Here is a 13000-nt window from a genome sequence, read left to right on the forward strand (position 1 = left end):
TCATTGCATCCGTCCTTCATGACACAAGTATGTCTGTGAGTTTATGGGTGAAATTCATTCTGCTTGTTGGGGCTTTTATCTGCATGTTAAAGAAGTCAAATTCTTGTTCTGTTGCCCTGAAATTGAAAGGTTGCAGGAATGCACTCAAGTTCTTATACAGAAATGAATAAAAATGATGCAATACATAACCTAAAAAGTGTTTAAGCACACTTTTAGCTTCATTTAATATATTTAGAAACATGTCAACGGTTTACAGTTCTCCAGTATTTAGGTTTTTGTTGCTCCTTTATTGTATTTACAGAGTTTCTACTTGGTTTTTAAAATGTATGGAGAAGTGTGGAATATGATTTCACTGTTTTCCAGAGATGGGTAAATATTTGTATTTCCAAATCTTTCCCAGTGTCATTTTGTTTCATTCCTTCCTCTCTTATTCATTTCCTTCTTTTATTTTTTATTTTTTTCTCTCTCTCTCTCTTGCGTCCTTCCTCTTATTTTACTTTTTTTTTGTCTTTCCTCATATCCTACCTCCTATCTTTGTCCTTTCTCATCCTTCTTCCCTCATTTCTTTCAGATTATTCTTTTCGCCTGCCTACATCATAGAACTGTCTTTTAAATTCATGGCGAACTTTAGTATTTTATTTTTAAAAATTAACAGAACTCTAGAAAGATGAAAAAATGTTTAATGTTTATATCAAAAGTGAGTTGTGAGGATTTAGTTAGCTGATGTAGTTAGCGATTATTTCACAGCAGATGATCAGAAACTATCTGCCTGTAGTTTATTTGGACTCCAGAAGTCAGTTTGGCTCATTGTTAATTGTGATGTGTGTTTTTGTGCTGCAGCATGTGGAAGGGTGTGAACGTGAACTGCACAGACAGCTCCGGATACACACCTCTACATCACGCTTCGCTCAACGGACACAGGTAGGAAAACGCTCCTTCTGCTTCCTTCACACTCGTTTTCAAGATCATGAACGCTCTTAAAGGGCCAGTTGTACCAGAATGCATCGATAAAACCAATTAAACTGTTAAAATATTCATAAATAGCTGTCCCTGCAGGATTTTGATTGTTTTTGTGGGGTTTTTTTGTAATCAAAATCATAGATTTTGTGGTCCTAATTTATGAATATTTTTAAGAACTTTTTTTGTGCTAATGTATAATGTTAAATGTAACTTTTTACAATTCGCCATTTCAATCACAGACTACAACTTGACAACTTGCTGAGGCAGCAGTCACTTAAACCCAATGTTTTTGAGAAATGTTTTCAATACAATAACATAAACTGTGGGGATCTGTTGATTTTGCAGATTTGTTAAAAATTGAAAGGACTTGCTGATGTAATTTGGAGGGCCACATAAGAACCTACGGCGGGCCAGAAATGGCCCCCAGGCCTTGAGTTTGAGACATGTGATCTAAACTGATCTGGAGAAGCATCTGGTTTAAAGTTTACCTGTGTTTCCTGTTTCTTTATGTCAGCATCACTTCTGTGCTTCTTTAGTTGGGACTTCTCAGAAAACACAGTTGGGATTATCTTTCCATTAGTTCTGCTCGGTGGATCTGAGGGATTAATGTTTGGGGGCAATTATGTGGATTTCTTCCCTTCGATCAGCTGGGGGAAGGAAAGAAATGAAAATACAGCCTTACTAAAACTTAGACTGCCAGTGAAAACCCTCAGAGATCTCAACATTTAGTTAGGAAGTAAAAAAGAAAATACATGGAGCTGTTCTCAGGCTGGTCGTTAATACGTTTTTTTCAAAAGATTTTATTGGATCTTCCAGGTTGAAAGCAAACTTTCTCTTCGTGTAATTCAGCTTCTGCCCGTCACCACAATCAGATGGAATAATCTGGGAATATAAAGACATTAAAATGAGGCGAGCAGTTCATTAAAATGCTGAGCTCCTGGGAGACGTTTTGCCCTTTTGTCTCCCTTCTGACATTTTCAATGCTAATCAAGCTTCACGTAATTTCTTATTTCCTCTTCGGATGAAGGGACAAATGCAGCCTGGATTCTGTCAAAATAAAACACATTTTAGACAGAATAACCAGATCAAATTCATGCCAGGAAGTGGGATTATTTTTGCATAAAGCAGTATCCTCCTCTTAACTTAAAGATGAACCAAGTATTTCTTCGCTTCACGTACACTACTGTATGGATATTAGTGCTTATAACCAGAATTAGAGAGGAAATTTGAGACATATGCTTTCTGAGGCGTATATACTGGTACTAATTAATGCTTCTGTTTTTTTAGGGAGGTGGTGCTGAAGCTGCTGCAATGCGAGGCGTCGCCAAACTTGGCTGACAGTAAAGGCTGCTTCCCGCTGCACCTCGCCGCCTGGCGGGGCGACGTGGACATCGTCCGCATCCTCATCCATCACGGCCCGTCACACGGCCGGGTCAACCAGCAGGTAGTACCAGTAATCTCATTGTTATCCTCAGGTAACCCTGTAATCTGGAATAAATCCGCGCCTTCTACCTTTGTTTAGCACTGCTGACTTTTGAAGTCGATACTCAGGAATCCAGATTATTAGCATGCCATATTGTCTCGTTTACAGTGATGTCGATGGATTTTTTTGATGTTATTTAATGTAAAGCTAAAGGCCAAAACATTGACAATCATTAATTAATTCCATGGGAATGTCTGAGAAAGATGGACGAAATGAAAGTGAACAAAGATCCTGATAAACAGGAAATAAGCACAAGTTTTTACTTTTTGCAGGTTTTTAATGTAACATATTTTGCCGTTGGGTGTTGGAACATTTTTAAAAGGAAGACTTGCATTTATATTAAAATAAAATTCTTAGTTTTGCACACAACATTTTAGTTTTTGGACAAAACATGAGTAGGAAACACTTTTGTGTATTTAAGTTGTTGTTTTTTTTTTACACGTGGCAGCTGATTTCCGAATAGTTCTTATTTGCCAAAAGTAGTTTACGTTTAATTTATTTCATAATTTGTTTGACACACTAAACATATTTTGTGATTTTTGTATATATTTATATATAAACATATTTTTTTATTCTGGGGACTGTCTTATAAAGTAAAAATAAGTTACATATTTGTTTGGCCAAATAAATAAAAAATCAAAGCACTTGTTCTGCAGAGCAAGTGGAATATTGTCTGTGGTATCCATATCAGGGTATTAAATAAACATAACGTGATTTTTTTTTTTTTGGCAATATCGCCCTTCTCTATTTCAGATTATTCTCGTTTTATGTCTAACAGTCTGGATGGTGAATGTTTTATAATTTTTGTCTAAAACATTCAGTTCCTCGTCTTGGAACAATGGCTGCACATTTGCGTTTTATCTCTGCCCTTGCTCGAGGTAAAAGCGTCGTCTTCTCCGCCGCCGCTGTGTTTCTGAGATCATGCGATCCGACGCCGCTGCAGGTTCTGTTATGGTGGCCTCTGTCGGAGCGAGCCGATCCCTTCCCGTTTCTGACAGGCTGCTGGGAGCGTTCGGCCTGCCGCCGCTGTCATTCCTTATCTGCGAAAACGACCTTCTTCTCCTCCCTCACGCTCTTCCTGTCCGTCTTCGCTCGCAGCATATTGACGGCGGCACGGATCACTGGCGCAGGAAGTGGCAGTGAATCAGAACCGCTGTGGAAAACGCTAAATGGATGTGTGTGTGATGCCAGCATAAAGCAGTAATGAACCCTGTAGGTTATTGGGAGGGTTATTTAGCCTAACTAATAACCCCGTTTTCCTCTGTCACCATTAGCCAAATGCTTCTCCTCTGGGAGCTGTTGCTTTAATTGTTTGCAGTGAGAAATGATGCACCTTGCCCCTGAAATTGAGAGATTTCTCAGCGAGTGAACATGGTTAATTTCCTGTTTTTATTTACCCACTCAGTGACTGAGAGAGCGGCTGTGTACGACCGAGTAAAAGCTGCTGATGCAAAAGATATGGTTCAGACATTACGACCTTCAATGCGTTCGTCCTCTGGCGTCTGTTTGCTTGGAGTAGATGTTTTAGTCAAAGTGTAATTTTTAGGTTTGTTGGTGAATCATTTCTGAAATTTTATGGATTTGACCACAACATCTGGATTTTGAGATTAATATTTTTCAGATCTGGAAGCAGAAAACTCATATTTTAAAATGTTTTTCCCTTTAATAAGACCAAATAATTGTGCAAATTGGAATTATGAAAATAAATCAGCTTAACTCACATTTTTTGAGCTAGATTTTTCAGTTGTATCAAAATTTCTGAAATAGAAACACATTTTTTTTTTTTTTTGCATCACACTTCATTGACAACCGGATGTTACTACTGCTGGGAAAGATGAAGAAGATGACAGGAAGTAGCAGGAGAATGACGGCGTGGCATGTTTCGTAATCAGATGAACAAACTTTTTCATGCGTGATTTTAATTGTTTCTTATGTAATGGTAACACCACAGTTGTTGGTGAATATTGACGAAGTTTTGCTCACATTTGTGATGGAAACGTTTTATGGATTTTGGTCTGTCTTTCCTTCCATCCATCTTTTTTTTTCTTTTTTTCATCCTGGAAAGCGAGCCAGCAAAACTTATAATAGTTGCAAAAAAATAAAAAAAAGTCCAAAAAGGAGAATCTTCTGGTAGATTCCCAAACTTTCACATCAGTTTGTCCAAAGATAACATTTGAAAAGATATTGCACCTAAAAAAATAATGCAGTTTGTTTATTCTCTTAAAACTGAAGTGTTTGTGTAGAGAAACCTTGCTGTTGCGGCTATTGGCGTGAAGTGGTTGTTGTATTCAGGTGGGAGTTAAATTGATTGGCTGTTTGCGTTCGTTTGCAAGCCTAAGTCTAGTATTTTCTCTCCATCTGTCATGTGTTGCCTTTAGTCAGAATGAAACTCATTTTCATTCACAGCTTGAGAACTGAAAGTTGCAGAACGTCTCCCGGTTCTACCAATTCAGGCACTATAGTTGTGTCAGCGAAGCTAGTTTTAAGTCTGATTTAAGGTGTTGTTTTATTTGTCCTTACTGGTGTTTGTGGAGAGATGAATGACATCAATAAGGAGAATTACTTGGAAGTAAATGAAAAATGGTGTGCAAGTGGGTTAATCCCACTCTGCAATCAATAGGTGATTATAGGAAGTTGGTGGATGTTATGAGGTAGACCAGTTCCAGCTCACTGCTTGTTGTCTAATTGGTCCCAGTAGTTTCCATTGACTGCTTGTTTTTGTTTATTGCAGGAGCATGTGAGTGTGAGAGGTCTGGCTGCCTGGATGGAGAATGTGATTACTATAGTCTGAGTGTATGTATGTGCAGGAGAGACAGTGATTGATAGTGAAGGATTGCTTGTTTACTGAAGGCGTGCACTCGGCTTCTGGAGGCCAAGTGAATGTTTTGAAGGCTGACAACTTACTTGTTGTGATTTCTTTCTCTGATTGACTCTGAAGCAGCCGGCTTACTCAAGCCCGGACTTCGATATGTTGATTTTTATTTTCTTCTTTTTCTAATTAGTTTTGGAGCGAAGTCACATCTTTGTTAAAGGAAATTTCTTAAAGTTGGTGTGGGAATCTGTCATTCTTCCATTTCATTCATATTGTGGAGTTATTAATGCTTTAAATAAATAAATATAACCATTTTTTCAAATGTATCTATTTTGCTAGCTTTCCTGCTGTGAGCGAATATAGAGACCAGAGAAGTGTCCTTACATTAGCTGCTAGCATGATTAGCAATTGTAGAATAACTAAAGCAGTAATGTTTGTGTTTATTTTCCAAATATATAGATTATTACCTTTGCTGTGGGATTTCTAAAGGATGACACCTTTAAAGAACAAAGGAGCATTTATTTTACCTTCCTGTTGTCTGCTGAGCATCTTGCTCTCTCCTTATATACAACTGCCTGAATGAACTGCAGACAGAAATAAAATGCAGCTTTTACAGCAGATATATTCCAGCACTGTTATGTTTTCCATCAGCAGAAGGAATAAAGTTACTTTGTTTTGCTTTCCTCATCCTTTCTTCACTCTCCTAAAGAAGACAGCCTGCTAAAGAGCAGCGCGCCTTTCACTAGTAAGGCCTACTGGGAGCCATGTGAACCAAGCCGAAGGTTACAGACTCATGAGGTCGTTTGCCTTTCATAGCTTTCCCCCGAATTTATTTCTGTGCAAATACCCCGTATGCAGTCACCTTACATTCCTGGTAACTCGACGCTCTGTGTTGCTACGACACAGCAAAAATGAAACCATATGTTTCATCAACATGTGAACTCTCTGAGAACACATGCTACTGCTGGGAGAAACCGCTCTGGGAAAGGCCTCCGCCACGCCGACGGCTGCCAAGACACACAGTCACACCGAGCCGTTGGACGCTTTTTTCTGAGTAATCTGTTTAAGGAAAAAGAGGCGGCAGTCGTATGGTTTCCAGCCCGGCTCGGTCTTATTAAAGTTCAGCTAACGAGGGCCGGCTCATCTCCGTGTGATCCCAAACAAATTACCACCCTAAGTGATTATTGCAAGATGAGAGCAGATTGTGTGTGTGAGGGCGTTTAATTGAGGTGTTATGTAGGAACACTAATAAAAAAAAAAAAGGGGTTGGATTTACTTTTGCAGTTGGGTAATTAAAACCAGAGCTGTGTTTAACTCTGAAGGAAGGGCAGTGTTAAAAGAAAGTGTTCATCAGGCAGAAAACAACTGAAGATTTTTACACAATTTCTCTGGTGTCTGAATCATTTTTTAACCAAATTGGGTCATTTTTAAGAAACTTTTCCCATAGAAATTATAAATAGTTTAAGGTTTATGAAAAGAAAATTTCTTGAAAGCAGTTTGACGTCAATTTTTGCATAATCTCTCTACATCCAGTAGAGTCCAGGCTCTTCACTTCTCAGTTTTTCCTTTGGATTATCTTGGATTTAAGACTGAAATTACAGGTTGTTTGATCAGAAACATTTAGGAACAGCAAAATCTTTGAAATACTTTATCTTTCATTTAGTTTAGTTAATTTTGATTTACGGATCTCTTTTTAAAACAAAACTGGAGCTAAATGATCAAGAGTCAGCAATAATCTTTAGTTTTTACAGCTAGAAGGTCAGAAATCTGATGTACTGTAGTGATGGACTCTGACCTGAACCTTCAGAAACACATAAAGACAATAACAAAGTCAGGCTTCTATCACCTGAAGGACATTCAGGATTGATGGACTAATGTCCCAAAAAGAACTATTGAAACTTATCCATTCATCAGAAAATACTTTAAAATACTTTGTTTATGGCTTAGCACCAAAATATATTAAAGATCTGTTGATGTTGTAGCTTCCAATTTGGAGTAAATGTCCAGAAAACCACAAAACTGCTGAAACATTGATGAAGGCTTGAAAACAAATTGTTTAAAGTTCATGAACATACTAAAGTGTGTTTTCTTTACTTTACAACTTAATTCCTTTGCTTGCTTTTTGTTGTTTTTGTTCTTCTTTGCCTTAGAAAAAAAGGCAAACAGAGGTTTTGTGGATAATAAAAATAGTGTAAAGAAATTGCTTATTACTAGAATAATCCATCATCACTGTGTTGTGACAGATAATTATTTTTTGTTTTGACACTCTTATGAACTTGATCCTGTTAATCACAGATTTCCAGCTTCTTTTTCTCACATTTTGCCATTTTAATCTAAAGATGCATTAAGAGGGAATAGAGATTGAAGTAATTATCCTCATTTCTCTCATCCTCTTATTCTACAACTCGTTTCTCTGAGCTGCCAGGATTATGGGATGTAGCGACGGAGCCGGATCTCATCCTGCGCATCAATCCATCAGGCGTTGCTGCAGAAAACTCGGCTCCACCTGCTCTGGGTACAAATGTAGCGGCTGCAGCACAGGCTTTTTTTATTTTGTGGAACATAATCAAGAGAAGACAGGAAGTTATTTATCTTGTCTGGTCCATTCAAGGTTCCAACATATTTTTGAAAAGTTTGCAGAAGTTTTAAATCGTTTTGTCTTTTCTTCTGCCTGTCCATTTATAACTAAATAGGATCTACTTCTGGGGTGTCCAAAGTGTGGCCCGGGGGCCATTTGCGGCCCCTAGAGTGATTTTGAGTGGCCCACTACCACAATTCAAGAATGATAGTAATTTGCCAGCCCCATGTGTAGGCGGTTGGAGCAGATGAAGACTTTTTATTTCTAATTGAGGCCAAATTATTACAGACTAAATAAAATCTTACATTGAAAAATGTTGGCAACAACTCAAAGTATTCAGTAACCAGGCTTTTGTCCAGCTGCTAATGAAGTAATAAAATGTGGCTGTATACTTTTAAGTAAAAGTGACATAAATCTTGTTTTTATTGCTACGACTAGATGGTTAAATTGCAGACGAGACGCTTCAGAAACCTGCAAAACCCTGTTAACATTTTGGATCTAGGATAATTTATACATCTGTTTGCAACAAAAAACAATGTTACTTGTCTAATGTATTGGAGCTTTGTTTGTTGTTCACAGTGTCATGTTTTTCCTTTTTTATGCCTCATTGTTTTTGGCCTGAGTGTCAAAGTTTGGGCTTTCCTGATCCACTTGGCCGTTTAGTCCAGTTTTGTTTGTCATGGCCAAATGTAACCCAAACCAAACAAAGCTATTTGTTTGGCTGCTCGCTGACAGGATTCCCGCTCAGCAGCAACAGTGTACAACAATGAACCAAGAGCTGATGATATTGAGAGGCTGTCAGACTGCGTGTAATGGAAATATATAACCCGCTCTGAGGTCACAGAGGGAGGATTTCTCCGTTTTCTCTCCTCTTCTGCTTCATCTTCCCGTCCTGTCACGCCGAGTCTGAGCTCATCTCTTTGCCACTATCCTTTCTGTCGAGGAAATCACATTTTTCCAATCTGAAGCGGCGTGTGAGATCAGACCGCTACGTTTTATTGCCCATTTGAGGCTGCAGGGACAAATGGGTCAGTGGCAGAACCAACAATAGCTTTGGTTTTTGTGCCAGTGGTTCCTGGATGACATTTGTGATGTTCTGTCAGTCTTTTTTAGTTTCTGGATTGTTTTTATTATTTTCAGAGCAGATATATATTGATATTAGTGGCTTTCAGACGACCGTTTGAAGCAGCGTTTACTTTCTGTACAGAGTACAGAATGTAAATTAAAATATATTCTAGATCAGAATGAATACAGTAAATAAAAAGTCATTTGCTGTAATTTAAAGAATGTAAATTTTCGATTATACCTAATTAATCCATCAGCAGTATTTTGTGATTGATCCAAATTTACAATAAGATAAAGGTAAGGTAATTTAATTTTATTTATTCAGCACATTTTCAGCAACAAGGCATTTGAAAGTGCTTTACATAATTTTGAGGAAATGCAAACAAAAAAAGAAAAAGAAAAGCAAAAGAAAAACAAATTTTAAAAAAGTCAACATATATTAGTATTTATTCATATATTTTACATTTAAAGGGCCTCCTCCCACTGAGGAAAAACAAACAAAAATGAAGCTCTTATTATTTAGACATTTACAAATGAAAAAATCAGTGTTGAATATGAGATAAAATTGTAAATAAACATCAACAGTCCTCAGATCAGTCACCATTGCAATTTTTGAGAAAATAAGTCTATTACACATTTAAAATGTAATAATTGAGACAGTATTTCTACTGTCTTTTGTTCATTAACTCTTCTTTATTTGTATTTTAACAATATATAAACAGTTTGTCTCTGAATGCGACTCCTGCTTCCAGGAACAAAATCTAAACGATAAGTGGTTCATCGGCCTGGATTCGGAAATGCAGTGCTGGATTTGCTTCTATAGCTACGTGTATACTTCACTTTTTCTTTTTCGTGGGGTCGGTCGTTTATTTATTTCGGTGGGACCTCAGGGAATACCAACACCGCTGCTGAGGGAGGCTCTTCGGAGACCGAGGTCGTGGTCAGACGTTCTCAGTCAGTCCATGACCTTTAAAATGTTCAGACAGACTCTTATTAAAATATTTAGCTAGACAAATATAAAGGAAAAGATTCATTCGTAAATATTAAACTGTAATAAGTTGCTGATTTCAGTTTATAAAAGTTGTACTAACTGTGTTGGAGGTCTTATTATTTTTTAATAAATCTCTCCAGTGGTAAATGTTTGAGAAGCTTTAAAATCAGAATAATTGTCTGAAGACAATCCTTTGTCCTGAAGAAAGAGAGGTACATGTGTTCATTTAGGAGGCTCCAAATAATCCAACATTGTTCAAAAACGTCCAGTCAGGTGTTCCTAAAGGAGTTTGAAATCCCTGTGGTCAAAAGGACCTCCATTTTTAACCCCGTCTTTGTTCTCTGTTTTAAAAATGATCTGTATTCTGTGCGGCTCTTCTCAAACCATCTCCACCTTTTCTTGCCAACCTTGTCTCCTGCTCCATTAATCCTCCAACTGTCCCTCTCACACTCTGACCTTTTCTTCTTCACCCCTGAATCGGCTCCGTTACTTCTACGTCTCTCCTTTCACCCACCATCGCTCTCTTAATTCCTGCAACCATCAAAGCCGATCGTCCAACATTTTCCTTCTGTTCTGCAGAACCATGAGAGGGAGACGCCGCTCCACTGCGCGGCCCAGTACGGACACACCGACGTGGTTTTGGTTCTTCTTCAGGAACTGACCGACCCGACGATGAGAAACAACCGGCAGGAAACTCCTCTGGACCTGGCTGCACTTTATGGACGCCTGCAGGTCACTGAGAATGAAATTTATGTATTAAAAAAATACTGCCTACAAAACGATGTAAACACATTCAGGTGTTCAGGCGATGTGCAGTGACAGTTTATCATAAGCAGTTGTTTGGATTTGTCCAAAAAGTAGCATGTTTCATATGTCTCCTACTGGGTTTTTATGTATTATTTCTGCTGTGAGGGTAAAGATGGCTGAATACAAATGAAGTAAAGCATTGTTCGGATGTTTAGATATTTGATATTAGCGTAGCTAGCTGCTGCTCTCAGCAGAATTACAGTCTATCCACATTGTTTGGTTGATTTATTGAATCACTGTACTGCAGATCTCTGTCATGTGACCTGCTTTGTGCTCAGACTCTGTTCCACATAGAGACAAACTAAAGAGAGAGCAGCTGAAACACCAGGAGTTAAATTTGATGCCGTTCAAAACAAGGAGCTACAATTACGTTTCATTTTTTTCTCTCATGCAATTAAATTGGAGCATATAGAGTTTGAATAACAAGTCAATTCAAAACAGAAAGCAAATATGCTATCGCTAGCTTACTTTGTCAGCAAGCTACTCCATTTGAAAGCTTTTTCAACTGGAGAAATATTGATTTAAATGTCTTTAAAATCCTAATACTCTCCCTTAAAAGTTTCTTTTTGTCCTCATATGATACAGATGGAATGTAGCTTAATTTATTGGTCCTAAACGGCAACAAATTGATCAGATTCCTAATTGTGAAACACATGGTTTCACAATCATATTAATTTATTTCAGTAATTCAGTTTACTAAGTGAAATACATAATGCAGTTAAATTAAACAGATAAAATTTTCAAGCCTTTAGTTCAGTTAATTATGATAATTTTCTAGTTGTAGCCAATGAACACGCCTTTCATTGCTTTAATCAGAATTTCACATCAGACTACTAATAAAAAAAACAGTTTTTCGTACAGAAATGTGGGTTTAATGAAAAATATGTCAAGCTGCTGCTGGTTTACACCATGGACATTCAGTATTAGTTCAGTTTTGTGAAAAATGTGACAAACCACACACAGATTTCTGCTACAAATGTCTGCTGATGTTCCGACGCAGTCACACATTCAGGAATTTGTAATTGCAGTCAAGCCACACAGGTTTATCTGCCTGCAGATGAATAATTTATGAAAGCAACAGTCTCTTTCTGCATTATAACGAAGGAAGCTCCCTGTGGTGGAAGTTTACTGCCGAAGAAAAATGTAACTTACACCGGAGGAAAGTTTGGGACGTGTATAGAACTCATTGTAGAAAATGGAGAAGCTGTAAATAAAGGTGAACATTGTTACAGAAACCTGAGCAAAAATATAAAACAAGGTCCTTCTAAATGTACTTGAATATCACCTGATGCTGTAATAATAATCTGGTTAAATCACAATGAAATAAAAGAGCATTATTGTCAGATTAATGGAAGTTTTTTATGATTTTTCAGGCCAAATAATGAGCAGAATTACAGATGTTAATTCTTGTGACTCAACACTTTTATATCTGATAAGCTTTTTTTTTTTTTTTTGATAGCTGGGAGGAAATGTCGTCATTTACGTTTTGCTGTGTTTGTGGACAGGTGGTCCGCATGCTGGTGAGCGCTCACCCAAACCTGATGACGAGTCACACCCGCCTCCACACGCCGCTTCACCTGGCGGCACGAAACGGACACCACAGCACCGTCCAGACCCTGCTGGAGGCCGGCATGGACGTCAACTGTGTGGTGAGTTCAAGTCCCTCTGTTTTTTTTTAAATTTTCTTATGCTTATTAAAGGATTGGCACTGCAAGTCAGCTCAGGCTATAAATAATCATAAAAGAAAAAAATTTTAAAATGCCATAGACTTTTGGATGAGCTGTGGTTATAACAACTTTTTCATCACTTGACCTAAATGTTTTGACTTTTTTTAACGATGTATTTATTGAGTTTTTGCACATATGAAACAGAAAATATGCATTCAAACATTGGACACTCGACGTATAAAATAATGAAAAAATTAAATAAATAAAAAATAAAATTTAAAAAATGCAAATGCGTGAAGGAAGATAAATGTACTGATATACACATAAAATACAATTTTAATCAGTCAACTCTTTTATTGCTCTTTTATTAGAAATATTAGAAATATAAGTCTTTTTAGGTGATGTTCTATTTTAAAGTAGCTGTTTTTTAAGTTTATCCATGTTTCGATTACAATTATTTCCGTTATTAAAATCTGTTGTTTGAACTTGAAATCAGAACCAAAATTATCCTTCAAATCACCTTCTGCAAATATCGAAGAATTGATTTAGATTAGACGGTTTGATTTATTGGAAACTAGCTTGAGCTCAATCTGGTCCAGTCATCTTTTATTCATGTATTTTTGCACATTGCCCCTGT

At 37.4% G+C, this 13000-nt stretch overlaps 1 protein-coding gene across 9 annotated transcripts in view; it reads left to right on the plus strand.

Annotated features, from left to right (window-relative positions):
- anks1b (ankyrin repeat and sterile alpha motif domain containing 1B) overlaps positions 1-13000 on the plus strand; it is a 201311-nt gene that overhangs the window by 46660 nt on the left and 141651 nt on the right. For 8 of the 9 annotated variants that reach the window (XR_014086089.1, XM_008400554.3, XM_017302833.2 and 5 more), the window contains exons 2-5: positions 841-921; positions 2248-2404; positions 10469-10621; positions 12202-12345. Coding sequence is in view for 8 of the 9 variants with exons in the window: in XM_008400554.3 (XP_008398776.2) it covers positions 841-921; positions 2248-2404; positions 10469-10621; positions 12202-12345 (535 nt within the window). In the remaining variant the exon portion in view is untranslated. Of the gene's footprint in view, positions 1-3; positions 36-840; positions 922-2247; positions 2405-10468; positions 10622-12201; positions 12346-13000 lie in introns of those variants that run through there. The other variant, XM_008400556.3, reaches the window with a different exon arrangement.

This window comes from Poecilia reticulata, chromosome 23 (assembly GCF_904066995.2).
Source record: "Poecilia reticulata chromosome 23, P_reticulata-male-v2, whole genome shotgun sequence".
NCBI lineage: Eukaryota > Metazoa > Chordata > Actinopteri > Cyprinodontiformes > Poeciliidae > Poecilia > Poecilia reticulata.